Source organism: Salmo salar, chromosome ssa19 (assembly GCF_905237065.1).
Source record: "Salmo salar chromosome ssa19, Ssal_v3.1, whole genome shotgun sequence".
NCBI lineage: Eukaryota > Metazoa > Chordata > Actinopteri > Salmoniformes > Salmonidae > Salmo > Salmo salar.
In genome coordinates, this window is record NC_059460.1 from 87426469 (window position 1) to 87454374 (window position 27906).

General features: G+C 43.4%; 1 protein-coding gene across 3 annotated transcripts; it reads left to right on the forward strand.

The window, feature by feature from the left end:
• Positions 1 to 490: 490 nt before the first annotated feature.
• Positions 491 to 27906, forward strand: acaa1 (acetyl-CoA acyltransferase 1). Of its 3 annotated transcripts, XM_045702863.1 has the most exons (16): positions 491 to 952; positions 6576 to 6669; positions 6774 to 6831; positions 6918 to 6997; positions 7146 to 7188; positions 7652 to 7750; positions 8781 to 8861; positions 13459 to 13649; positions 13753 to 13932; positions 14100 to 14155; positions 25159 to 25304; positions 25416 to 25877; positions 25985 to 26194; positions 26266 to 26370; positions 26761 to 27540; positions 27610 to 27906. In XM_045702863.1, exons 1-12 carry the CDS (start codon positions 776 to 778, stop codon positions 25489 to 25491), a joined length of 1281 nt encoding a protein of 426 aa, XP_045558819.1. In that variant the 5' UTR covers positions 491 to 775; the 3' UTR covers positions 25492 to 25877; positions 25985 to 26194; positions 26266 to 26370; positions 26761 to 27540; positions 27610 to 27906. The 3 variants fall into 3 exon arrangements, with proteins under 3 accessions (XP_045558819.1, XP_045558821.1, XP_045558820.1); XM_045702865.1 differs by lacking the exon at positions 26761 to 27540 and having other exon boundaries at positions 27718 to 27906; XM_045702864.1 differs by lacking the exons at positions 26761 to 27540; positions 27610 to 27906 and having other exon boundaries at positions 25985 to 26089; positions 26266 to 26381.

Here is a 27906-nt window from a genome sequence, read left to right on the forward strand (position 1 = left end):
AACCTTTCTGTTACTGGCCCAACGCTCTAACCACTAGTCTACCTGCCGCACCTTATTTATTTGATATGCTAGAAATTATGCGCATTTACATTTGGGACTGACGCTGTTTATTACGTTTACTGAGCACACCAGTCCTTCCCCAAAAGTATAATGCAAACGGTACCAGACCCATCTATTTCGTCCCTCCATACTTGCCGTAGCTTATCGTAACAAGGAAATATGCCAAAGTTCAGTGTCGTCACTAGTTACCACAACCACAAAGTCCTAAACCCCCCCTATTTTTTTTAAATGCATCTTAATGTTTAACTTTATACATAACTTTAACCACACTGCTAACCTTATGCCCAATCCTAACCTCAATTTAAGACCAAAAAGCACATTTTTGTTTTCATGACTTTTTACGATACAGCCAATTTGGACTTTGTGTCTGTAATAACTAGTGGAAACCAAAGTTCACCGTCTAGAGGGATTGGTCGTGTTCGAGAGCATCAACACCGGGATGTATCATAGGAAAAAATGGAAATGACTGACTGATCTACAAATTACATTGACACGTTATTTATGATGCAAGGTGATTTGTAGATCACTCAGCCTCGACTTGCCTTTAAAAGTCGGCTGAAATGACGAACGCTCCCGTTGTAACACTTTCACCATTCCTGCGTAGACGCCCGCGAATAGACAGTGTTTGTGCATTACACGGGCTTGACTGTGGTTGCATATCTGTGGATAGTTCAACTTCAAAGTATCCGTTTACTTACTTATTTTTATCACCACAATGCACAGAGTAAAGGTAGTTTTTGGTCATTTATCGCCACCGAACACGTTTAAATCCCACAGTGATCCTATTGTTTCAGGGGCAGAATGTAGAGCTTTATCAGCCAGTCCAGATGATATAGTGGTAGTCCACGGGCTGAGGACTGCTTTCGGCAAGGCTAAAAAAGGATCTTTCAAGGTAAGGAGGACTTACGTCGCGTTCAAAACAACTGGGGAAATATCGATTTGAATGATCATCCAAACGCGTTTCTCTTTCTGGAGCTCCGACTTTCCGAGCTGGAAAGTCATGATTTGACCTCGTATTTTCCCGAGTTCCCAGTTGATATGAACGCGGCATTATCCCTTGACCATGACTCAGGTCCATTACATTACACATTACATTACCTTCAGAAAGTATTCATACTGCTGACTTATTCCACAGTTTGTTGTGTTAAAGCCTCAATTCAAAATGGATAAAAAAATTAAGAAATCTCATCCACCTATAACAGCAGTACCAAAACTAGAGGTGGGGTCGCCAGATATGAAAATGTGGTCACAGGAATATTTCCAAAATCCTTAAAAAAAAAACAACATTAAAATATATATATATATATATATATATATCTTTGTATCTCAATCAATTGTAATGTGGTTAACCTTAAAAATAAAAATAATTCTAATCTAAAAGATAAAATTCACTGAGAGAGTTCCCATGATCTAAGGGAAAAGACTGCACTTGACCGTCATCAAACTGACAAACCAAGAAGTAGTGCTCTGACTGAAGGACTCAAACTGCCCAGCTGATGCTCTCCTAATGGACGTTAGCTGTGAGGGTCGAAGCCCAAGCATTGATTTGTGTTCGCTGTACATGTCAGAGGGATGCTATTCACAAGGACATATTGTTCTGTCTCACGATTCCCCAGCATGAAACAGCACAGGGGATGTTCAGTGTGCCCCGTGGCTATATTGATGAAAAACAGATTCCATATGGGATCAAATGGTGTGCTTTTGCACAGAAGGGGCTCTATCTATGGCGGGATGGTGGGCAGACCTCTACACTCTAGTTATGAATGAGTCTCCCTCTGCCATATGGACTCATTGTATGATACACCGAGAGCAACTGGTGGAAAAAGAGCTGAGCACAGAACTCTGATATACTGCGGTATGTAACTTCGATTGTAAACTACATCAAACCACATCCACTGCGCTTACACCTCTTCACAAAACTGTGGAGATATGGGACGACGAGGTTGTATTTCACACCGAGGCTTGGTGGGTATCGAGGGGGAGTGTTGTTATTCACAATGGATGTAAAAAGAACAGACTTGGTTGACTTTCTGTGTAAAGAAAATAACAGGAAAGAGCATCAGCCAGTGTCCCACACTAGTGATGACTGCTCATCTCCAACGCTTGGAAGAGCATTTTGGGACTTCTTCCCAATCCGTTTGACCGTGATCCTGGCCCAGTTGACATGCCGGTAAGTGAAATTGAACAGCTGATTGAGCTGTCGTGTGACCGAATGCTTCAGACAACGCATTCACGGGTCACTACGAAGGAGTTTTGCTTCCTGACTCAAAGGGAATAAATACCCTGCCGTTACCTCTGAGCATTAATGCTGAGTTCAAAACAACTGGGAACTCGGAAAGAAACGAGCTCCGACTGGGAATAATCTTTTGAACAGTCATCCAACTCGGAATTCCAACTCGAGAATTTGGGCCTCTTTCTAGAGCTCCGACCTGAAGATCACTGACGTAACGATTTGACCTTGGATTTTTCAGAGTTTCCAGTTGTCTTAAAAGCACCATAAAACGAATGGTAGGCTACCCTTCGCCAGCTCATGTCTGTGTGAATCTGGATTCAGTGCTCTTAGCTGGATTCGGTGCTGTCGGCTGGATTCGGTGCTCTCGGCTGGTGGATTCGGTGCTCTCGGCTGGTGGATTCGGTGCTCTCGGCTGGTGGATTCGGTGCTCTCGGCTGGTGGATTCGGTGCTCTCGTCGCTGGTGGATTCGGCGCTCTCGTCGATGGTGGATTCGGCGCTCTCGGCTGGTGGATTCGGCGCTCTCGTCGCTGGTGGATTCGGCGCTCTCGTCGCTGGTGGATTCGGCGCTCTCGGGTGGATGTGACAGCAGAGATGCGGTGCTCACTGTCGACCACGCCCCCTGACTTTGAGAAGCTCTGACGACCTGCATCAAGCCACACCCATCTCATTAGTGGTGGTGAGATAAGATATATTATGTTTGCAATTGATAAGGTAGAAATCGGTCATTCTGCCCCTGAGCAAGGCAGTTAACCCACTGTTCCCTGGGCGCTGAAGACGTGGATGTTGATTAAGGCAGCCCCCCTGGTTATTCTGATTCAGAGGGGTTGGGTTAAATGAGGAAGACGCATTTCAGTTGAAGGCATTCAGTTGTACAACTGACTAGGTATCCCCCCTTTCCCAATTGACTGTCATAGCCCCATCTTAAAAATATGTGATGGTGAGTTGAGAAGACAATCAGAAATACTGTTAGAATGTTTTTCAATTGACTGCCATAGCCCCAAATAATAAACTAAACATTGGCTGTTACTTATGTAATCTTTTTCACATGGTTGGGTTCGTCAGAATTTTCAGATAGCAAAATGGGTTCGTGGGCCAAAAAAGTTTGCGATCCCTGCCCTATAATGACAGTGATAACATGTTTTTTAAAACATTTTGCGATCTGTATTGAAAATGAAATATTACATTTACATAAGTTTTCAAACCCCTAAGTCAATACATGTTAGAATCAGATTGAAGCAACTCCAGTGTGGATTTGGCCTTATGTTTAAGGTTATTCTCCTGCTGAAAGGTGAATTCATGTCCCAGTGTCTGGTGGAAAGTAGACTGATCCAGGTTTTATTCCAGGATGTTGTCTGTGCTTCATCTCCCAGTGTCTGGTGGAAAGCAGAACCAGGTTCTCCTCTAGGATGTTGTTCTGTGCTTCATGTCCCAGTGTCTGGTGGAAAGCAGAACCAGGTTCTCCTCTAGGATGTTGTTCTGTGCTTCATGTCCCAGTGTCTGGTGGAAAGCAGAACCAGGTTCTCCTCCAGGATGTTGTCTGTGCTTCATGTCCCAGTGTCTGGTGGAAAGCAGACTGATCCAGGTTTTATTCTAGGATGTTGCCTGTGCTTAGCTCCATTCTGTTTCTCCCTAGTCCTTGCCGATGACAAGCATACCCATAACATGATGCAGCCACCACCATGCTTGAAAATATGAAGAGTGGTACTCAGTGATGTGTTGTGTTGAATTTGCCCCAAACGTAACACTTCGTATTCAGGACATAAAGTTAATTTCTTTGCCCCATTTTTTGCAATATTACTTTAGTGCCTTGTTGCAAACAGGATGCATGTTTTGGAATATTTGTTATTCTGTCTTTTCACTCTGTCAATTAGGTTAGTATTGTGGAGTAACTACAATGTTGTTGATCCATCCTCAGTTTTCTTTGGCAATTTTTCGGGACCTTCCTCTGACACCGCCTGATAGCGATCTTGGATGGCAGAGAGCTCGGCTCCAGTAATGTACTGGGCTGTCCGCACCACCCTCTGTAGCGCTTTGCCATACCAAACGGTGAATCAGCCAGTCAAGATGATTTCTGGTGCAACTGTAAAACTTTTTTGAGGGTCCGAGGGCTCATGCCAGATCTTTTCAGCCTTCTGAGGGGGAAGAGGCACTGTCGTTAAGTCCTTAGTGTTGTGGATGCTAAGGAACTTGAAGCTCTCGACCCGCTCCACTACAGCACTGTCGATGTGGATTGGGGCGTGTTCGGCCCTCCTTTTCCTGTAGTCCACGATCAGCTCCTTGGGCTTACTGCTAAGTCTCTGACTCATCAGAGTTGTTGATCAGGCCTACCACCGCTGTGTCGTCAGCAAACTTGATGACGGTATTGGTCGTGCGTGGCCGCGCAGTTGTCAGTGAACAGGGAGTACAGGAGGGGACTAAGCACACACCCCTGAGGGGCCCCTGTGTTGAGGGTCAGTGTGGCAGAGGTGTTTTTGGCTACCCTCACCACCTGGGGTCGGCCCATTAGGAAGTACAGGATCCAGTTGCAGAGGGTGGTGTACAGACCCAGTGTCCTAAGCTTGGTGATGAGATTGGAGGGGACAATGTTGTTGAACGCTGAGCTGTAGAGCATCATTCTCACGTAGTTATTTCCCCTCTTGTCCAGGTGAGAGATGGCAGTGTGGAGTGCGATTGACATTGCGTCATCTGTAGATCTGTAGTTATTACTCATAAACAAAAATACAAAATATAAACGCAACATGTAAAGTGTTTGTTTCATGAGCTGAAATAAAAGATCCCAGAAATGTTCCAGACGCACAAAAAGCTTATTTCTCTCAAATGTTGTGCACAAATTTGTTTACATCCCTGTTAGTGGGCATTTCTCCTTTGCCAAGATAACATATCCACTTGGCAGGTCTGACATATGAATAAGGCACTGTATAATCTCAGCGATTTGTTCAAATAATAAACCAAACAACATTGTAGCCTTATTATACTGAACAAAAATATAAACGCAACATGCAACAATTTCAACCATTTTTAAATTGAAGTAAATTCGTTAGGCACTAATCTATGGATTTCATATGACTGGGAATACAAAAACAAGTAGAGGCTTGGATCAGAAAACCAGTCAGTATCTGGTGTAACCATCAGGCTGTTGATTGTGGCCTGTGGAATGTTGTCCCCCTCCTCTTCAATGGCTGTGCGAAGTTGCGGAAACTGGAACACGCTGTCGTACACGTCGATCCAGAGCATCCCAAACATGCTCAATGGGTGGCATGCCTGGTGAGTATGCAGGCCATTGGAGAACTTGGACATTTTCAGCTTCCAGATATTGTATACAGATCCTTGCGACATGGGGCTGTGCATTATCATGCTGAAACATGAGGTGGTGGCGGCGGATGAATGTAACGGCAATGGGCCTCAGGATCTCGTCACTGTATCTCTGTGCATTCAAATTGCCATTGTTAAAATGCAATTGTGTTCGTTTATACCTACCCATACCATAACGCCGCTGCCACCATGACGCACTCTGTTGACATCCGTAAACCGCTCTCCCCACACAACGCCATACACGTGGACTGTGGTTGTGAGGCCGGTTGGGCGTACTGCCAAATTCTCAAAAACTACGTTGGATGCGGCTCATGGTAGAGAAATGAACATTGCAATTCTCTGGCAACAGATCTGGTGGACATACCTGCGGTCAGCATGCCAATTTCACGCTCCCTCAACTTGACATCTGTGGCGTTGTGTTGTGACAAAACGGTACATTTTAGAGTGACCTTTTTATTGTCCCCAGCACAAGGCGATGGGACACAAACCTAACCACTTCAATGACTAATTTATCTGAAAAGAGGAAGAAAAAACACACCACCAAATTCACTGAGAATACAAACAGTATGTTGAACAAACAATGCTCCACGTCCCAGCTTTATGGACCGGTCAAACATGGAGAGCTGACACTGTACTGGCTGTTGGGGTTAATGTGGGGTTTGGAGGGTCCATTGGTGGCTTCTGACCGTGTTTTAATCATTGTTAAGGGATTTGGTCCAAATCAGACTTTAGCTACTATATAGTTATTGAATATTATATGAATCCTATAAACAATTTGGGTGCAATCAATTAGTTTAATTTCTCAAAGTGTAATCTTTCAACAAAATAATGTTTCAGAAATGCTAATCGTATCTGTTTTTAACTACAGAAACTATTTGAGAACAATCTGAGATGGTGGGTGTCAAATCCTCTTCTCCTTTGTGAGGTGGGATGACCCATGTGTAACTCAACGTTCTGTCTGTCTGTCAGGACACCACTCCAGACGAGCTGTTGAGTTGCGTGATGACAGCGGTCCTGGTAGATGTGGGATTGTCACCTGAGAGACTAGGAGACATCTGTGTGGGTGAGTAGTCAGAGGCTACCTACCTCCATAGAAGACCCCTATGATAAGGGTTTGTAAGTCATGTTTAATGTATACTTTAGCAGGAATGTTTTTCTGCCCTCTAGGTAATGTTCTGCAGCCTGGAGCTGGTGCTCTCATGGCCAGAGTGGCTCACTTCCTCAGGTGAGTCTGCCATACTGTTAGATATGACCAACAGGTAAATAGAATGGCACTGAATGGTTTTAACCAGGAATGTATTTATTTCCTAGTGAGTTCCCAGAGACTGTCCCTGTCTACACCGTCAACAGGATGTGTTCCTCTGGTCTACAGGCTCTGTTTAACATCGCAGGTAATAATCCCACATAGGCCTACACACTAACACTGTACTATGTAACTAGATGAACTCTTTAGCCCTCATGTGTGGCTCCACCTTTAGGAACTGCCACACCACCATGGTAGAGTTGGTTAGGTTAACATGTGTTCTCTCTATGTTCCAGGAGCCATCAGGAGTGGGTCGTATGATATGGGTCTGGCCTGTGGGTTAGTATTGTCTCCTGTTTTAACCTTGTATGCCTTTAAGAATGGATCATGTTTCACTATTAATATAAAGTCCAGGTTCCTGAACAGTGTAGAAGTTGAACCTTTAACCTGCCGACCCAGTCCAGGTTCCTGAACAGTATAGAAGTTGAACCTTTAACCTGCTGACCCAGTCCAGGTTCCTGAACAGTGTAGAAGTTGAACCTTTAACCTGCTGACCCAGTCCAGGTTCCTGAACAGTATAGAAGTTGAACCTTTAACCTGCTGACCCAGTCCAGGTTCCTGAACAGTGTAGAAGTTGAACCTTTAACCTGCTGACCCAGTCCAGGTTCCTGAACAGTATAGAAGTTGAACCTATAACCTGCTGACCCAGTCCAGGTTCCTGAACAGTATAGAAGTTGAACCTTTAACCTGCCGACCCAGTCCAGGTTCCTAAATGGCTGCTGTTATTTTGTCTTGTCTCCAGAGTAGAGAGCATGTCGCTGCGTGACGCTGGGGAACCAGGCGATGTGAGCTCTAGACTTATGGACTTCGAGAAGGCTAGAGACTGTGTCATACCTATGGGGTAAGGTTGTGCATAACCATTTATATGAATTATGGCTAGGCTATATGATGCTATATGAATTATGGCTAGGCTATATGATGCTATATGAATTATGGCTAGGCTATATGATGCTATATGAATTATGGCTAGGCTATATGATGCTATGTGAATTATGGCTAGGCTATATAGTGCTATATGAATTATGGCTAGGCTATATAGTGCTATATGAATTATGGCTAGGCTATATGATGCTATATGAATTATGGCTAGGCTATATGATGCTATATGAATTATGGCTAGGCTATATGATGCTATATTAATTATGGCTAGGCTATATAGTGCTATATGAATTATGGCTAGGCTATATGATGCTATATGAATTATGGCTAGGCTATATGATGCTATATGAATTATGGCTAGGCTATATGGTGCTATGTGAATTAGGGCTAGGCTATATGATGCTATGTGAATTATGGCTAGGCTATATGATGCTATATGAATTATGGCTAGGCTATATAGTGCTATGTGAATTATGGCTAGGCTATATGATTTGCATCTACAAATCTAGCGGCAATGTCGTTGACAAAGGCTGATTAGAAAGTTTCACAGAGAATTTGAAATGTATGTTGGGTATTGCAAGTTTAATGCTAGCTCAGTGTTCCTCTGAACAGTTTAATGCTAGCTCAGTGTTCCTCTGAACAGTTTAATGCTAGCTCAGTGTTCCTCTGAACAGTTTAATGCTAGCTCGGTGTGTTATTCCCCTGAACACAGTACATTAGCAGCAGTTAATCATACAGAAGGTTTTTCTGACCTTTGCCCCATGCAGCATTTATTCTGACTCCGATTAGTCTCACAGTGGAACACAGTGGTAACCGTAGTAACAGGGGTAGTGCCTGGGATCGGTCGCTGCTCTCTCTGTACCACATTGTACTACTACTGTGAATATCAATTGAGCGTCTCTCTGTGGGACTGACTGCAGGGTTGTTGTCTGTGTTGATAATGTGCCCGGGCTGTGGTGTGGGGTCGCCATATAGTAACCTGTGTGTTGCAGCATCACCTCAGAGAATGTGGCAGAGCGGTTCGGTGTCTCCAGAGAGAAGCAGGATGCATTCGCCTTCAGCTCTCAGCAGAAGTAAGAGAATTCTGTTATTATATTACCATGGAGCTGTTATCCACTCTGTTATTATATTACCATGGAGCTGTTATCCACTCTGTTATTACCATGGAGCTGTTATCCACTCTGTTATTATATTACCATGGAGCTGTTATCCACTCTGTTATTACCATGGAGCTGTTATCCACTCTGTTATTATATTACCATGGAGCTGTTATCCACTCTGTTATTATATTACCATGGAGCTGTTATCCACTCTGTTATTATATTACCATGGAGCTGTTATCCACTCTGTTATTACCATGGAGCTGTTATCCACTCTGTTATTATATTACCATGGAGCTGTTATCCACTCTGTTATTATATTACCATGGAGCTGTTATCCACTCTGTTATTACCATGGAGCTGTTATCCACTCTGTTATTATATTACCATGGAGCTGTTATCCACTCTGTTATTATATTACCATGGAGCTGTTATCCACTCTGTTATTAATCCATGGAGCTGTTATCCACTCTGTTATTATATTACCATGGAGCTGTTATCCACTCTGTTATTATATTACCATGGAGCTGTTATCCACTCTGTTATTATATTACCATGGAGCTGTTATCCACTCTGTTATTATATTACCATGGAGCTGTTATCCACTCTGTTATTACCATGGAGCTGTTATCCACTCTGTTATTATATTACCATGGAGCTGTTATCCACTCTGTTATTATATTACCATGGAGCTGTTATCCACTCTGTTATTATATTACCATGGAGCTGTTATCCACTCTGTTATTATATTACCATGGAGCTGTTATCCACTCTGTTATTATATTACCATGGAGCTGTTATCCACTCTGTTATTACCATGGAGCTGTTATCCACTCTGTTATTACCATGGAGCTGTTATCCACTCTGTTATTATATTACCATGGAGCTGTTATCCACTCTGTTATTACCATGGAGCTGTTATCCACTCTGTTATTACCATGGAGCTGTTATCCACTCTGTTATTATATTACCATGGAGCTGTTATCCACTCTGTTATTATATTACCATGGAGCTGTTATCCACTCTGTTATTATATTACCATGGAGCTGTTATCCACTCTGTTATTATAACCATGGAGCTGTTATCCACTCTGTTATTATATTACCATGGAGCTGTTATCCGCTCTGTTATTATATTACCATGGAGCTGTTATCCACTCTGTTATTATATTACCATGGAGCTATTATCCACTCTGTTATTATATTACCATGGAGCTGTTATCCACTCTGTTATTATTCCATGGAGCTGTTATCCACTCTGTTATTATATTACCATGGAGATGTTATCCACTCTGTTATTATATTACCATGGAGCTGTTATCCACTCTGTTATTATATTACCATGGAGCTGTTATCCACTCTGTTATTACCATGGAGCTGTTATCCACTCTGTTATTATATTACCATGGAGCTGTTATCCACTCTGTTATTATATTACCATGGAGCTGTTATCCACTCTGTTATTATATTACCATGGAGCTGTTATCCACTCTGTTATTATATTACCATGGAGCTGTTATCCACTCTGTTATTATATTACCATGGAGCTGTTATCCACTCTGTTATTATATTACCATGGAGCTGTTATCCACTCTGTTATTATTTACCATGGAGCTGTTATCCACTCTGTTATTATATTACCATGGAGCTGTTATCCACTCTGTTATTACCATGGAGCTGTTATCCACTCTGTTATTATATTACCATGGAGCTGTTATCCACTCTGTTATTATATTACCATGGAGCTGTTATCCACTCTGTTATTATATTACCATGGAGCTGTTATCCACTCTGTTATTATATTACCATGGAGCTGTTATCCACTCTGTTATTATATTACCATGGAGCTGTTATCCACTCTGTTATTATTCCATGGAGCTGTTATCCACTCTGTTATTATACCATGGAGCTGTTATCCACTCTGTTATTATATTACCATGGAGCTGTTATCCACTCTGTTATTACCATGGAGCTGTTATCCACTCTGTTATTATATTACCATGGAGCTGTTATCCACTCTGTTATTACCATGGAGCTGTTATCCACTCTGTTATTACCATGGAGCTGTTATCCACTCTGTTATTATATTACCATGGAGCTGTTATCCACTCTGTTATTATATTACCATGGAGCTGTTATCCACTCTGTTATTACCATGGAGCTGTTATCCACTCTGTTATTATATTACCATGGAGCTGTTATCCACTCTGTTATTATATTACCATAGAGCTGTTATCCACTCTGTTATTATATTCCATGGAGCTGTTATCCACTCTGTTATTATATTACCATGGAGCTGTTATCCACTCTGTTATTATATTACCATGGAGCTGTTATCCACTCTGTTATTATATTACCATGGAGCTGTTATCCACTCTGTTATTATATTACCATGGAGCTGTTATCCACTCTGTTATTATATTACCATGGAGCTGTTATCCACTCTGTTATTATATTACCATGGAGCTGTTATCCACTCTGTTATTACCATGGAGCTGTTATCCACTCTGTTATTATATTACCATGGAGCTGTTATCCACTCTGTTATTATACCATGGAGCTGTTATCCACTCTGTTATTACCATGGAGCTGTTATCCACTCTGTTATTATATTACCATGGAGCTGTTATCCACTCTGTTATTATATTACCATGGAGCTGTTATCCACTCTGTTATTACCATGGAGCTGTTATCCACTCTGTTATTATATTACCATGGAGCTGTTATCCACTCTGTTATTATATTACCATGGAGCTGTTATCCACTCTGTTATTACCATGGAGCTGTTATCCACTCTGTTATTATATTACCATGGAGCTGTTATCCACTCTGTTATTATATTACCATGGAGCTGTTATCCACTCTGTTATTACCATGGAGCTGTTATCCACTCTGTTATTATATTACCATGGAGCTGTTATCCACTCTGTTATTATATTACCATGGAGCTGTTATCCACTCTGTTATTACCATGGAGCTGTTATCCACTCTGTTATTATATTACCATGGAGCTGTTATCCACTCTGTTATTATATTACCATGGAGCTGTTATCCACTCTGTTATTACCATGGAGCTGTTATCCACTCTGTTATTACCATGGAGCTGTTATCCACTCTGTTATTATATTACCATGGAGCTGTTATCCACTCTGTTATTATATTACCATGGAGCTGTTATCCACTCTGTTATTATATTACCATGGAGCTGTTATCCACTCTGTTATTACCATGGAGCTGTTATCCACTCTGTTATTATATTACCATGGAGCTGTTATCCACTCTGTTATTACCATGGAGCTGTTATCCACTCTGTTATTACCATGGAGCTGTTATCCACTCTGTTATTACCATGGAGCTGTTATCCACTCTGTTATTACCATGGAGCTGTTATCCACTCTGTTATTATATTACCATGGAGCTGTTATCCACTCTGTTATTACCATGGAGCTGTTATCCACTCTGTTATTATATTACCATGGAGCTGTTATCCACTCTGTTATTATATTACCATGGAGCTGTTATCCACTCTGTTATTATATTACCATGGAGCTGTTATCCACTCTGTTATTATATTACCATGGAGCTGTTATCCACTCTGTTATTACCATGGAGCTGTTATCCACTCTGTTATTACCATGGAGCTGTTATCCACTCTGTTATTATATTACCATGGAGCTGTTATCCACTCTGTTATTATATTACCATGGAGCTGTTATCCACTCTGTTATTATATTACCATGGAGCTGTTATCCACTCTGTTATTACCATGGAGCTGTTATCCACTCTGTTATTATATTACCATGGAGCTGTTATCCACTCTGTTATTACCATGGAGCTGTTATCCACTCTGTTATTACCATGGAGCTGTTATCCACTCTGTTATTACCATGGAGCTGTTATCCACTCTGTTATTATATTACCATGGAGCTGTTATCCACTCTGTTATTATATTACCATGGAGCTGTTATCCACTCTGTTATTACCATGGAGCTGTTATCCACTCTGTTATTATATTACCATGGAGCTGTTATCCACTCTGTTATTACCATGGAGCTGTTATCCACTCTGTTATTACCATGGAGCTGTTATCCACTCTGTTATTACCATGGAGCTGTTATCCACTCTGTTATTATATTACCATGGAGCTGTTATCCACTCTGTTATTACCATGGAGCTGTTATCCACTCTGTTATTATATTACCATGGAGCTGTTATCCACTCTGTTATTATATTACCATGGAGCTGTTATCCACTCTGTTATTATATTACCATGGAGCTGTTATCCACTCTGTTATTATATTACCATGGAGCTATTATCCGCTGTCCTGCAGTAGTTATGGCATGCATCCCAAATGGCACCCTATAGTGCACTACTTTTGACCAGAGCCGTATAGTCCACTACTTTTGACCAGAGCCCTGTAGTGCACAACTTTTGACCAGAGCCCTGTAGTGCACTACTTTTGACCAGAGCCGTGTAGTGCACTACTTTTGACCAGAGCCGTGTAGTGCACTAGAGATGTATTCAGTGCCCTGTTCTTCCAGACAGCCTGTAACTGTCAGCCTCTTCCCAGGGCCAGCCAGGCTCAGAAGCAGGGGATATTTGACCAGGAGATTTGCCCAGTAACCACAAAGTTTGTTGACGAGGATGGCTCTGAACGCACGGTTACCGTAACCAAGGACGATGGGATCCGGCCCAGTACCACGCTGGCTGGGCTGACCAAACTCCGAGGGGCTTTCAAACCTGACGGCAGCACCACCGCAGGTGGGGAGATACACACACACACACACACACACACACACACACACACACACACACACACTCCATCTCTCTGCCCCAGCTGATGTGGTCCTCTCCCCTGGTCCAGGTAACTCCAGCCAGGTGAGTGACGGTGCAGCAGCGGTGCTGGTTGGCAGGAGGTCCGTGGTGGAGTCCCTGTCTCTGCCAGTCCTGGGGGTGCTGAAGGCCAGTGCGGTGGTGGGAGTACCCCCTGACGTCATGGGTATCGGACCAGCCTATGCCATCCCTGCTGCTCTGAGGCAGGCCGGTGAGTACAGACCACTCCAGATCTTTAGAGTTTGGATCCACATGGACGTGTTCTGTATGTTCGTACACATGACATGTGGTTCTGGGTAGCGGTTCTGGGACGCCGGACACCTTATGATTTATCTGTTCTGCTAAAAGGGTCTTTAACGAAATCCGTCATCTCCTCAGGTCTGACTGTAGCTGATATTGATGTGTTTGAAATCAACGAGGCGTTCGCCAGCCAGGTGAGTCTCTGTATAGAGTTGTAGTACTTAGGACACAGACAGACAGCCTTGTTCCTCTCTAAGTTTCAAGGGCCTTAATTGCTTTTATAATAACGGTTTTCAACCTATTTAAAAGAAGACGAACTACATGTTTTTTTTTATAAAAAAAAAAAAAAAGTCATTTTAATGAGTAAATAATTTTGATTTCATCCTTATACAAGATGATATTGTCCGGGCAAAAGCCAGTTGTTGGTTCTGAAGTCGCTAAGCAACAGGCTGATCTCTAATTCTATTCTCATGTTTTGATCCAGTCGTTCGTTCTATTCATTCCGCGTTGCTATGCTAAACAAATCATTGGCATTTAGCTACCTAGCTGAGGTTCGATGATGATGAAAGGAAAGGGGGATACCTGTTATAATTATCGTTCTGTCGTTCTGCCCCTGAACAAGGCAGTTAACTCACTGTTCCCCCGGTAGTCCGTCGTTGTAAATAAGAATTTGTTCTTAACTGACTTGCCTCGTTAAATAACTATACCTTTATTTCAACAAGGAACGCAGACTGAGACCAAGGTCTCTTTTACAGCTGGGCCCTGCATATGTTTACATGTTTACACATACAGTTTAGGTACAATGATTAAGAAATTGCACAAGACAAACAAAACAAAATGATCACAGATAACACAAAAAAATACAACAGCATATTGTTACATTTACACATGCAGTTGAAGTCGGAAGTTTACATGCACTTAGGTTGTACTCATTAAAACTCGTTTTTCAACCACTCCACAAATTTCATGTTAACAAACTATAGTTTTGGCAAGTCGGTTTGGACATCTACTTTGTGCATGACACAAGTCATTTTTCCAACAATTCTTTATCGACAGATTATTTCACTTATAATTCACTGCATCACAATTCCAGTGGGTCAGAAGTTTACATACACTAAGTTGACTGCCTTTAAACAGCTTGGAAAATTCCAGAAAATGATGTCATGGCTTTAGAAGCTTCTGATTGGCTAATTTGGAGGTGTACCTGTGGATGTATTTCAAGGCCTACCTTAAAACTCAGTGCCTCTTTGCTTGACATCATGGGAAAATCAAAAGAAATCAGCCAAGACCTCAGAAAGAAAATTGTAGACCTCAAGTCTGCTTCATCCTTGGGAGCAATTTTCAAACGCCTGAAGGTACCACGTTCATCTGTACAAACAATAGTACGCAAGTATAAACACCATGGGACCACGCAGCCGTCATACCGCTCAGGAAGGAGATGCATTCTGTCTCCTAGAGATGAACGTACTTTGGTGTGAAAAGTGGAAATCAATCCCAGAACATCAGGAAAGGACCTTGTGAAGATGCTGGAGGAAACAGGTTCAAAAGTATCTATATCCACAGTAAAACGAGTCCTATATCAACATAACCTGAAAGGCCGCTCAGCAAGGAAGAAGCCACTGCTCCAAAACCGCCATAAAAAAGCCAGACTACGGTTTACAACTGCACATGGGGACAAAGATCGTACTTTTTGGAGAAATGTCCTCTGGTCTGATGAAACAAAAATAGAACTGTTTGGCAATAATGACCATTGTAATGTTTGGAGGAAAAAGGGGGAGGCTTGCAAGCCGAAGAACACCATCCCAACCGTGAAGCACGGCGGTGGCAGCATCATGTTGTGGGGGTGCTTTGCTGCAGGAGGGACTGGTGCACTTCACAAAATAGATGGCATCATGAGGACGGAAAATTAAGTGGATATATTGAAGCAACATCTCAAGACATCAGTCAGGAAGTTAAAGCTTGGTCGCAAATGGGTCTTCCAAATGGACAATGACCCCAAGCATACTTCCAAAGTTGTGGCAAAATGGCTTAAGGACAACAAAGTCAAGGTATTGGAGTGGCCATTACAAAGCCCTGACCTCAATCCTTTAGAAAATGTGTGGGCAGAACTGAAAAAGCGTGTGCGAGCAAAGAGGCCTACAAACCTGACTCAGTTACACAGGCCAAAATTCACCCAACTTATTGTGGGAAGCTTGTGGAAGGCTACCCAAAATGTTTGACCCAAGTTAAACAATTTAAAGGCAATGCTACCAAATACTAATTGAGTGTATGTACACTTCTGACCCACTAGGAATGTGATGAAATAAAAGCTGAAATAAATCATTCTCTCTACTATTATTCTGACATTTCACATTCTTAAAATAAAGTGGTGATCCTAACTGACCTAAGACAGGGATTTTTTACTAGGATTAAATGTCAGGAATTGTGAAAAACTGAGTTTAAATGTATTTGGCTAAGGTGTATGTAAACTACTGACTTCAACTGTAGGTTATTCACCTAACAGGACAAGAACTTACATTACCCAAAGCGGTTACAAGCAATGCAAAAATAGAAATTCTCCAATAAATGTTTCAAATGGGGGACAAGAGTCTGAAGTTTAAGTTTGGTCAACAGGCTAATCCATAGGCAAGATGCATGTTGAGGAGAACAGGAACAGGAAAAGGCAGCCATACCCAACTCTTTGGAGATCTCAGGGACCTCAAGTGTAATCCATGCTTGAGATCTGGTTTTATGAATTATAATGTTGATAAGTGATGATAAGAAGGTAGCTTATTCAGAAGTGCTTTATAGACAAACATGTTGTTCTCGTCTCACGGACAGCGAAGTCCAACCCCACGTGTTGATATAACACACAGTGGTGAGTTCTGTAGCTCGCACCCATAATAAACCTAAATGAGCAATGATAAGTAGCATCCAGCCAATTTAAGCGTTGATGCTGTAGCATGCATGTAAATAATATCCCCATAATCTATAACAGACATAAAAGTAGCTTGCACAATTTGTCTTCAATTTGTAGAGGACAAACGTGTCCTGTTTCTATAGAGGAAGCCTAGCTTGATCTTTACCGGTTACAAAGTTTGTCAACATGCATTTTAAAAGACAGTTTATCACCCAGCCATATCCCTAAGTATTTATATGCAGAGATGTGATTAATTCGAGAGCCATCTAAGCTCGTAAGTGCAAGGGTATATTCAACCAACTTTTTGGACCTATAAAAAAATCATAAAATGTGTTTTCTTTGCATTTAAAACAAGTTTCAACTGTAAAAACAACCTTGTAAAGGTCAGTTGTACAACTGAATGCATTTAACCCAACCTCTGAATCAGAGAGGTGTGGGGGGGCTGCCTTAATCGACATCCACGTCTTCGGCACCCGGGGAACAGTGGGTTAACTGCCTTGCTCGGGCAGAACGACAGATCTTTACCTTGTCAGCTCGGTGATTTGATCCAGCAACCTTTCGGTTTCTGGCCCAACGCTCTAACCACTAGGGTACCTGCCACCCCGAGAGACAAGAACTTCAACAATAAATTATGATTTATTAAATCATTTATAAATAGGCAAAAGCCAGCTGATTGTCAAGTCAATAAGATAATTATAGAGGATAGCTAGGTTAAGACTAACGTTACTTATCCTTTGCTAGCCAACTAAAACTAACACACAATCACATCCAGCAGCTGAAATAACTGCAAACTACTTTGTTTTACCTTTGTTTCTATTGCCATTTCTTTGGATATATCCATTAATCAGGGATGCAAACTAGTAACCTTTTTAGGCGAAATTCTGTGTTTTTAATCCAAAATAGGTGACCTACGTGATTTGTGTAGATCTGATCAAGTTATAATGCATTAGTTTTGCTTACTGGATCCTGGCGATCTGTGTGACATGTTAACTAGGTAAAGAACTAACCACTACATGTGTCACGGTCGTCGTCGGGAATAGAGGACCAAAACGCAGCAGGGAATGTGGATGCTCATCTTGATATTTTATTTTAAACCAAAGAGAACAACAAAACGAAGAACGCACCAACAACAACAACAGTCTTGTCAGGCAAAACAAGAAACAACCTCCCACAAATCACAAACACACCCTAATATATAGGACTCTCAATCAAAGGCAACTAGACAACCCTTCAATTGAGAGTCCACACCCCAATTAACTACACATAGAAACAGACTAACTAGAAAGAACATAGAAATAAACTAACATATATAAGTGACCAAAAAACCCGGAAATCATAAATCAAACACCCCACTACATAAACCATCACCCCTGACACACATAAACTAAATACCCTCTGCCACGTCCTGACCAAACTACAATAGCAAATAATGTTATTACTGGTCAGGACGTGACAACATGTGAACTGATGTTTTCCCTCTACAGTATGTGGTTCATTTTCAGAATGAGAGAATGAGGTGAGAATGAGGCGTTGCTTGTTAAACCAGTGTAGCTGGGCCTGGCTTAAACGCCTCTATAGAGGTGAAAGGAACACCACACACTTTCTCTTTCTCACTTCTTCAATACAGTGGATATAAAGGGGTATGCCAGGTGTACTCTCTGCCTGAAAGAGATCAATTATGCCAACAAAGGTTTATTTAAAATTGTTTTATTTCACCTTTATTTAACCAGGTAGGCCAGTTGAGAACAAGTTCTCATTTACAACTGCGACCTGGCCAAGATAAAGCAAAGCAGTGTGACAAAAACAACAACCCAGAGTTAAACAAAAGCACAGTCAATAACGCAATACAAAAATCTATATATATCAAATTTGTCACATACACATGGTTAGCAGGTGTTAATGCAAGTGTAGCGAAATGCTTGTGCTTCTAGTTCTGACCGTGCAGTAATATCTAGCAATTCCACAACAACTACCTTATATACAAGTGTAAAGGAATGAATAAGAATATGTACATAAAAATATATATGGATGAGCGATGGCCGAACGGCATAGGCAAGATGCAGTAGATGGTATAGAGTACAGTATATACATATGGGATGAGTAATGTATGTAAACATTATATAAAGTGGCATTGTTTAATGTGACTAGTGATACATTTATTACATCAAATTCATAATTATTAAAGTGGCTAGAAATGAGTCGGCATGTAGGCAGCAGCCACTCTATGTTAGTGATGGCTGTTTAACAGTCTGATGGCCTTGAGATAGAAGCTGTTTTTCAGCCTCGGACCCAGCTTTGATGCACCTGTACTGACCTCGCCTTCTGGATGATAGCGGGGTGAACAGGCAGTGGCTCGGGTGGCTGATGACCTTGATGATCTTTTAGGCCTTCCTGTGACAGCGGGTGGTGTAGGTGTCCTGGAGGGCAGGTAGTTTGCCCCCGGTGATGCGTTGTGCAGACCTCACTACCCTCTGGAGAGCCTTATATGTCCGTAAACACACAAGCCAGTTGGTCTGCTCATGCGCTGAGGATGCGCCCGGGGATGCCGTCTGGGCCTGCAGCCTTGCGAGGGTTAACACGTTTAAATGTTTTACTCACGTTGGCTGCAGTGAAGGAGAGCCCGCAGGTTTTGGTAGCGGACAGTGTCGTTGGCACTGTAGTGACCTCAAAGCGAGCAAAGAAGTTGTTTAGTTTGTCTGGGAGCAGGACATCGTGGTCCGCGACGGGGCTGGTTTTCTTTTTGTAGTCCGTGATTGACTGTAGACCCTGCCACATACCTCTCATGTGGGAGCCGTTGAATTGCGACTCTACTTTGTCTCTATATTGACGCTTAGCTTGTTTGATTGCCTTGCGGAGGGAATAGCTATACTGTTTGTATTCGGTCATGTTTCCGGTCACCTTGCCCTGATTAAAAGCAGTGGTTCGCTCTTTCAGTTTTGCACAAATGCTGCAATCAATCCTTGGTTTCTGGTTGGGGAAGGTTTTAATAGACGCTGTGGGTACAACATCACCGATGCACTTGCTAATAAACTCGCTCACCGAATCAGCGTATTCATCAATGTTATTGTCCGACGCTATGTGGAACATATCCCAGTCCACGTGATCGAAGCAATCTTGAAGCATGGAATCAAATTGGTCGGACCAGCATTGAACAGACCTGAGCATGGGCATTTCCTGTTTTAGTTTATGTCTATAGGCTGGGAGCAACAAAATGGAGTCGTGGTCAGATTTTCCGATAGGAGGGCGGGGCAGGGCTTTGTAGGCGTCGCGGAAGTTAGAGTAACAATGGTCCAGGATTTTTCCACCCGGGTAACGCATTTGATATACTGATAAAATTTAGGGAGTCTTGTTTTCAGATTAGCCTTGTTAAAATCCCCCGCTACGATGAATGCAGCCTCAGGATATGTGGTTTCCAGTTTACAGAGTCCAATGAAATTCTTTCAGGGCCATCGATGTGTCTGCTTGGGGGGAATATACATGACTGTGATTATAATCGAAGAGAATTCTCTAGGTAGATAATGCGGTCGACATTTGATAGAGAGGAATTCTAGGTCAGGTGAACAAAAGGACTTGAGTTCCTGTATGTTGTTATGATCACACCACGACTCGTTAATCATAAGGCATCCACCCCCAACCTTCTTCTAACCAGAGAGATGTTTGTTTCTGTCAGCGCGATGCGTGAAGAAACCAGGTGGCTGTACCGACTCAGATAGTGTATCCTGAGTGAGCCATGTTTCCGTGAAACAAAGAATGTTACAATCTCTGATGTCTCTCTGGAAGGCAACCCTTGCTCGGATTTTGTCTACCTTGTCGTCAAGAGACTGGACGTTGGTGAGTAGTAAACTCGGGAGCGGTGCGCAATGTGCCCGTCTACGGAGCCTGACCAGAAGACCGCTTCTTCTGCCTCTCCTGTTGCGCCGTTGTTTTGGCTCGCCGGCTGGGATCCGATCCATTGTCCTGGGTGGTGGGCCAAACAGAGGATCTGCTTCGGGAAAGTAGTATTCCTGGTCGTAATGTTAGTAAGTTGACGTTGCTCTTATATCCAATAGTTCCTCCTGACTGTATATGTAATCAAAGTTAAGATTTCTTGGGGTAACAATGTAAGAGATAATACATTAAAAAAACAAAATACTGCATAGTTTCCTGAGAACGTGAGCGAGGCGGCCATCTCTGTCGGCGCCGAATAGTGTGTGCAAATGGAGTAAGGAGGATTTTACATTTTTATTTAATCCGTTGGTATGTGGAATGCGGTGGTTGGTTTTCGCCAGACATAATGGGACCCATCTCGTTCAGAAAGTTGACTCAAGTTTACCAAAACACACCTGGATGATCATCAAGACTCTTGGAAGAACGTTCTATGGACAGATGAGTCAAAAGTCTAACTTTTTGGACGACATGGGTCCCATTTATGTCTGGTGAAAACCAAAGACCTAGTGTGATGGTTTTAATGTCACATGCACAAGTGAAATGCCTTTCTTGCAAACTCAAAACCCAACAATCAATAATCAATAACAATGTATTACTAGGAAAAAAACACAAAATAATATGAAATACACAATAAGTAAGCATACTATAAATAGGAAATTATTTAAAAAGTCAGTTCCAGTACCATATTAACAATGTACAGGGATACTGGAGTGATGGAGGTAGATATGTATAGGGGGAAGGGGACAGGGATACTGGAGTGATGGAGGTAGATATGTATAGGGGGAAGGGGTTAGGGATACTGGAGTGATGGAGGTAGATATGTATAGGGGGAAGGGGACAGGGATACTGGAGTGATGGAGGTAGATATGTATAGGGGGAAGGGGACAGGGATACTGGAGTGATGGAGGTAGATATGTATAGGGGGAAGGAGACAGTGATACTGGAGTGATGGAGGTAGATATGTATAGGGGGAAGGGGACAGGGATACTGGAGTGATGGAGGTAGATATGTATAGGGGGAAGGGGACAGGGATACTGGAGTGATGGAGGTAGATATGTATAGGGGGAAGGGGACAGGGATACTGGAGTGATGGAGGTAGATACAGTGAGGGGGAAAAAGTATTTGATCCCCTGCTGATTTTGTACGTTTGCCCACTGACAAAGAAATGATCAGTCTATAATTTTAATGGTTTATTTGAACAGTGAGAGACAGAATAACAACAACAAAATCCAGAAAAACGCACCTCTCGCCGTGGGCACCAGTCAGACTACACCGGTACCTCTCGCCGTGGGCACCAGTCAGACTACACCGGTACCTCTCGCCGTGGGCACCAGTCAGACTACACCGGTACCTCTCGCCGTGGGCACCAGTCAGACTACACCGGTACCTCTCGCCGTGGGCACCAGTCAGACTACACCGGTACCTCTCGCCGTGGGCACCAGTCAGACTACACCGGTACCTCTCGCCGTGGGCACCAGTCAGACTACACCGTTACCTCTCGCCGTGGGCACCAGTCAGACTACACCGTTACCTCTCGCCGTGCGGCACCAGTCAGACTACACCGGTACCTCTCGCCGTGGGCACCAGTCAGACTACACCGGTACCTCTCGCCGTGGGCACCAGTCAGACTACACCGTTACCTCTCGCCGTGGGCACCAGTCAGACTACACCGTTACCTCTCGCCGTGGGCACCAGTCAGACTACACCGGTACCTCTCGCCGTGGGCACCAGTCAGACTACACCGGTACCTCTCGCCGTGGGCACCAGTCAGACTACACCGGTACCTCTCGCCGTGGGCACCAGTCAGACTACACCGGTACCTCTCGCCGTGCGGCACCAGTCAGACTACACCGGTACCTCTCGCCGTGCGGCACCAGTCAGACTACACCGGTACCTCTCGCCGTGGGCAGCAGTCAGACTACACCGGTACCTCTCGCCGTGGGCAGCAGAGAAAATAGTCTATGGCTTGGGTGGTTATGGTCTTTGACGATTTTTCGGGCCTTCTTTTCACACCGCCTGATATAAAGGTCCTGGATGGCAGGGAGCTCGGCCCCAGTAATATACTGGACTGTCCTCACAACCCTCTGTAGCGTCATGCGATCGAGGCCGGTGCTATTGCCACACCAAGCAGTGATGCAGCCAGACAATATGTTCTCAATAGTACAGCTGGAGAACCTTTTCAGAATTTGAGGGCCCATGCCAACCTTTTTCACCTCCTGAGGGGAAGAGACCCTGTTGCTCCTTCTCGACTGCGTGCGTGTTTGGACCATTTTAAGTCTTTAGTGATTTGGACACAGAGGAACTTGAAGCTGTCTTCCTGCTCCACTGCGGCCCCGTTGATGTAGAAGGGGCGTGCTCGCCTCTCCGTTTCCTGTAGTCCACGATCAGGTTCTTGGTCTTGCTGGCGTTAAGGGAGAGGCTGTTGCTCCGGCACCACACTGCCAGGTCACTGACCTCCTCCCTGTAGGCTGACTCATCGTCGCCGGTGATCAGGTCTACCACCAGGTCACTGACCTCCTCCCTGTAGGCTGACTCATCGTCGCCGGTGATCAGGTCTACCACCAGGTCACTGACCTCCTCCCTGTAGGCTGACTCATCATCGCCGGTGATCAGGTCTACCACCAGGTCACTGACCTCCTCCCTGTAGGCTGACTCATCGTCGCCGGTGATCAGGTCCTACCACCAGGTCACTGACCTCCTCCCTGTAGGCTGACTCATCGTCGCCGGTGATCAGGTCTACCACCGTCGTGACGTCAGCGAAGTTCATAATGGTATTGGGGCGTGGCCATGCAGTCAAGGTTGAACAGGAAGTACAGGAGGGGACTAAACACACACCCCTGTGGGGCCCCTGTGTTGAGGGTCAGCATGGTGGTGATGTTACCTACCCTCACCGACCGGGGTCGGCCTCCAGAAAGTCCAGGATCCAGTTGCAGAGGGAGGTGTTCAGACCCAGAGTCTTAAGCTTGGTGACGAGTTTGGAGGGGACAATGGTGTTGAACACTGAGCTGTAGTCAATGAACAGCATTCTCACATAGGTGTTCCTCTTATCTAGGTGTGAAAGGGCAGTGTGGAGAGCAAATGAGATTGCGTCATCTATGGATCTGTTGGGACGGTATGCAAATTGGAGTGGGTCTAGGATGTCTGAGATGATGGAGTTGATGTGTCATTGTGGCTGTGAGGGCTACAGGGTGGTTTGTGGCTGTGAGGGCTACAGGGTGGTTTGTGGCTGTGAGGGCTACAGGGTGGTAGTCATTGTGGCTGTGAGGGCTACAGGGTGGGTTGTGGCTGTGAGGGCTACAGGGTGGTTTGTGGCTGTGAGGGCTACGGGGTGGTAGTCATTGTGGCTGCGAGGGCTACAGGGTGGTAGTCATTGTGGCTGTGAGGGCTACAGGGTGGTTTGTGGCTGTGAGGGCTACGGGTGGTAGTCATTGTGACTGTGAGGGCTACAGGGTGGTTTGTGGCTGTGAGGGCTACGGGGTGGTAGTCATTGTGGCTGTGAGGGCTATGGGTGGTAGTCATTGTGGCTGTGAAGCCTCAGAGTTCTTAGGAACAGGGATGATTGTGGTCATCCTAAAACGTGGGGATTACAGACTGGGATAAGGAGAGATTGGGGATTACAGACTGGGATAAAGAGAGATTGGGGATTACAGACTGGGATAAAGAGAGATTGGGGATTACAGACTGGGGTAAAGAGAGATTGGGGATTACAGACTGGGATAAGGAGAGATTGGGGATTACAGACTGGGATAAAGAGAGATTGGGGATTACAGACTGGGATAAGGAGAGATTGGGGATTACAGACTGGGATAAGGAGAGATTGGGGATTACAGACTGGGATAAGGAGAGATTGGGGATTACAGACTGGGATAAAGAGAGATTGGGGATTACAGACTGGGATAAGGAGAGATTGGACATTACAGACTGGGACAAGGAGAGATTGGACATTACCGTGAATATGAATGCCAGCTGTTATGAGGGTGTTGACCTGATTAAAGACACTTCTCACGTCGGCCTCAGAGAGCGAGGTCACCCAGGGCTCTCACAACCAGCTCAATATGTTTCTTGTCAAAGCGTCCATAAAATGCATTGAGTTGGTCAGGTAGCGAGGCATCGTTGGGCTGATCACGGCTGGGTCTTCCTCTGTAATCCATAATGCACTGTAGCCCCCTGCCACGTGGTGAGCATCAGAGCCTGTGTAATATGATTCCACTTTATTCCCATATTGTCCTTTTGCTCGTTTGATGACTCTGCGGAGGTCATAGCGGGACTTGTTCCTGTCTTCAGGCCAATGTACAATGTAGAAAAAAAGATAAATCCTTGAATGAGTATGTGTGTCAAAACTTTTGACTGTTTTTACTATGCGTGTCCCAGGCTGTGTATTGCGTGGAGAAGCTGGGGATCGCCATGGAGAAGGTGAACCCGAACGGAGGTGCCATCGCCCTGGGTCACCCTCTGGGCTGCACCGGGGCCCGTCAGGTTGTCACCCTGCTCAACGAACTCAAACGCAGGGGCAGGAGGTAAAGATATGTCTAGTCTCATCGAATCCTCAATCGTATTTCCTCTTATATCTACTATATAGTCTAGAAAGTATTCTCATCCCTAGCCTTGTTTCATGTTGTGTTCCCCAGGGCCTATGGCGTGGTGTCCATGTGTATCGGAACAGGGATGGGAGCTGCAGCAGTATTTGAGTACCCTGGACCTTAGAGGGAGCTGATCAATAACGATATTGATTAAGGGTTCACACTGTGATGCTTCGTACACCTTTGACAGAATCATCTGTTGATTAACTGTTGAGGTGTTAATGCCCTGTCTACAGGTCGTCAGTCATGTGATTCATCAGCGAGTGCATGTTTTTTTGGATTCCGTATAAATGACGGCACGAGAACGGACTGGTTAATCATTCTGTAGATTACTGTATGTTAATGCCTTGCCAAAGTCTGGTAAATCTTTAAGTGCCTTGCATTTCAGGAAAGCAATGCGCTTTGATATACCGCTGTACAAATCAATCTGTAAATATGTGATTTTGCTTGAAATTTTCAATGTTAGGGGCTAAAAAAGTGATATGGAATAACATGGGGTAGATTAGTTAGGTGATGTGGAATAACATGGGGTAGATTAGTTAGAAGGTGATGTGGAATAACATGGGTAGATTAGTTAGAAGGTGATGTGGAATAACATGGGGTAGAATAGTTAGAAGGTGATGTGGAATAACATGGGGTAGATTAGTTAGAAGGTGATATGGAATAACATGGGGTAGAATAGTTAGAAGGTGATATGGAATAACATGGGGTAGATTAGTTAGGTGATGTGGAATAACATGGGGTAGATTAGTTAGAAGGTGATGTGGAATAACATGGGGTAGATTAGTTAGGTGATGTGGAATAACATGGGGTAGATTAGTTAGAAGGTGATGTGGAATAACATGGGTAGATTAGTTAGAAGGTGATGTGGAATAACATGGGGTAGAATAGTTAGAAGGTGATGTGGAATAACATGGGGTAGATTAGTTAGAAGGTGATATGGAATAACATGGGGTAGAATAGTTAGAAGGTGATATGGAATAACATGGGGTAGATTAGTTAGGTGATGTGGAATAACATGGGGTAGATTAGTTAGAAGGTGATGTGGAATAACATGGGGTAGATTAGTTAGGTGATGTGGAATAACATGGGGTAGATTAGTTAGAAGGTGATGTGGAATAACATGGGGTAGATTAGTTAGAAGGTGATATGGAATAACATGGGGTAGATTAGTTAGAAGGTGATGTGGAATAACATGGGGTAGATTAGTTAGAAGGTGATATGGAATAACATGGGGTAGATTAGTTAGGTGATATGGAATAACATGGGGTAGATTAGTTAGAAGGTGATATGGAATAACATGGGGTAGATTAGTTAGAAGGTGATATGGAATAACATGGGGTAGATTAGTTAGAAGGTGATGTGGAATAACATGGGGTAGATTAGTTAGAAGGTGATATGGAATAACATGGGGTAGATTAGTTAGGTGATGTGGAATAACATGGGGTAGATTAGTTAGAAGGTGATATGGAATAACATGGGGTAGATTAGTTAGGTGATGTGGAATAACATGGGGTAGATTAGTTAGGTGATGTGGAATAACATGGGGTAGATTAGTTAGAAGGTGATGTGGAATAACATGGGGTAGATTAGTTAGAAGGTGATGTGGAATAACATGGGGTAGAATAGTTAGAAGGTGATATGGAATAACATGGGGTAGATTAGTTAGAAGGTGATGTGGAATAACATGGGGTAGATTAGTTAGAAGGTGATGTGGAATAACATGGGGTAGATTAGTTAGAAGGTGATGTGGAATAACATGGGGTAGATTAGTTAGAAGGTGATGTGGAATAACATGGGGTAGATTAGTTAGAAGGTGATATGGAATAACATGGGGTAGATTAGTTAGAAGGTGATATGGAATAACATGGGGTAGATTAGTTAGAAGGTGATGTGGAATAACATGGGGTAGATTAGTTAGAAGGTGATATGGAATAACATGGGGTAGATTAGTTAGAAGGTGATATGGAATAACATGGGGTAGATTAGTTAGAAGGTGATGTGGAATAACATGGGGTAGATTAGTTAGAAGGTGATGTGGAATAACATGGGGTAGATTAATTAGGTGATGTGGAATAACATGGGGTAGATTAGTTAGAAGGTGATGTGGAATAACATGGGGTAGATTAGTTAGAAGGTGATGTGGAATAACATGGGGTAGATTAGTTAGAAGGTGATGTGGAATAACATGGGGTAGATTAATTAGGTGATGTGGAATAACATGGGGTAGATTAGTTAGAAGGTGATATGGAATAACATGGGGTAGATTAGTTAGAAGGTGATGTGGAATAACATGGGGTAGATTAGTTAGAAGGTGATGTGGAATAACATGGGGTAGATTAGTTAGAAGGTGATATGGAATAACATGGGGTAGATTAGTTAAGCACTATTTGCAGTAGTATTACTAGAGAACGTTGGTTATGTAATTATTACTCTAGAATGTCCATTATTCCAGAGGACGACTGGGATGGGATATGTTTTTCATAATTCACCCCTGTAATTCTTACTTTTTTTCAATAAATTCACAGTTATGACGGAA

Coding starts and splice junctions, on each gene's coding strand:
- acaa1 (XM_045702863.1), top strand. CDS start 776: ATGCACAGAGTAAAGGTAGTTTTTGGTCATTTATCGCCACCGAACACG. Junction 6,832..6,917: donor AGAGTGGCTCACTTCCTCAG/GTGAGTCTGCCA, acceptor TTTATTTCCTAG/TGAGTTCCCAGAGACTGTCC. Junction 25,305..25,415: donor CTCAAACGCAGGGGCAGGAG/GTAAAGATATGT, acceptor TGTGTTCCCCAG/GGCCTATGGCGTGGTGTCCA.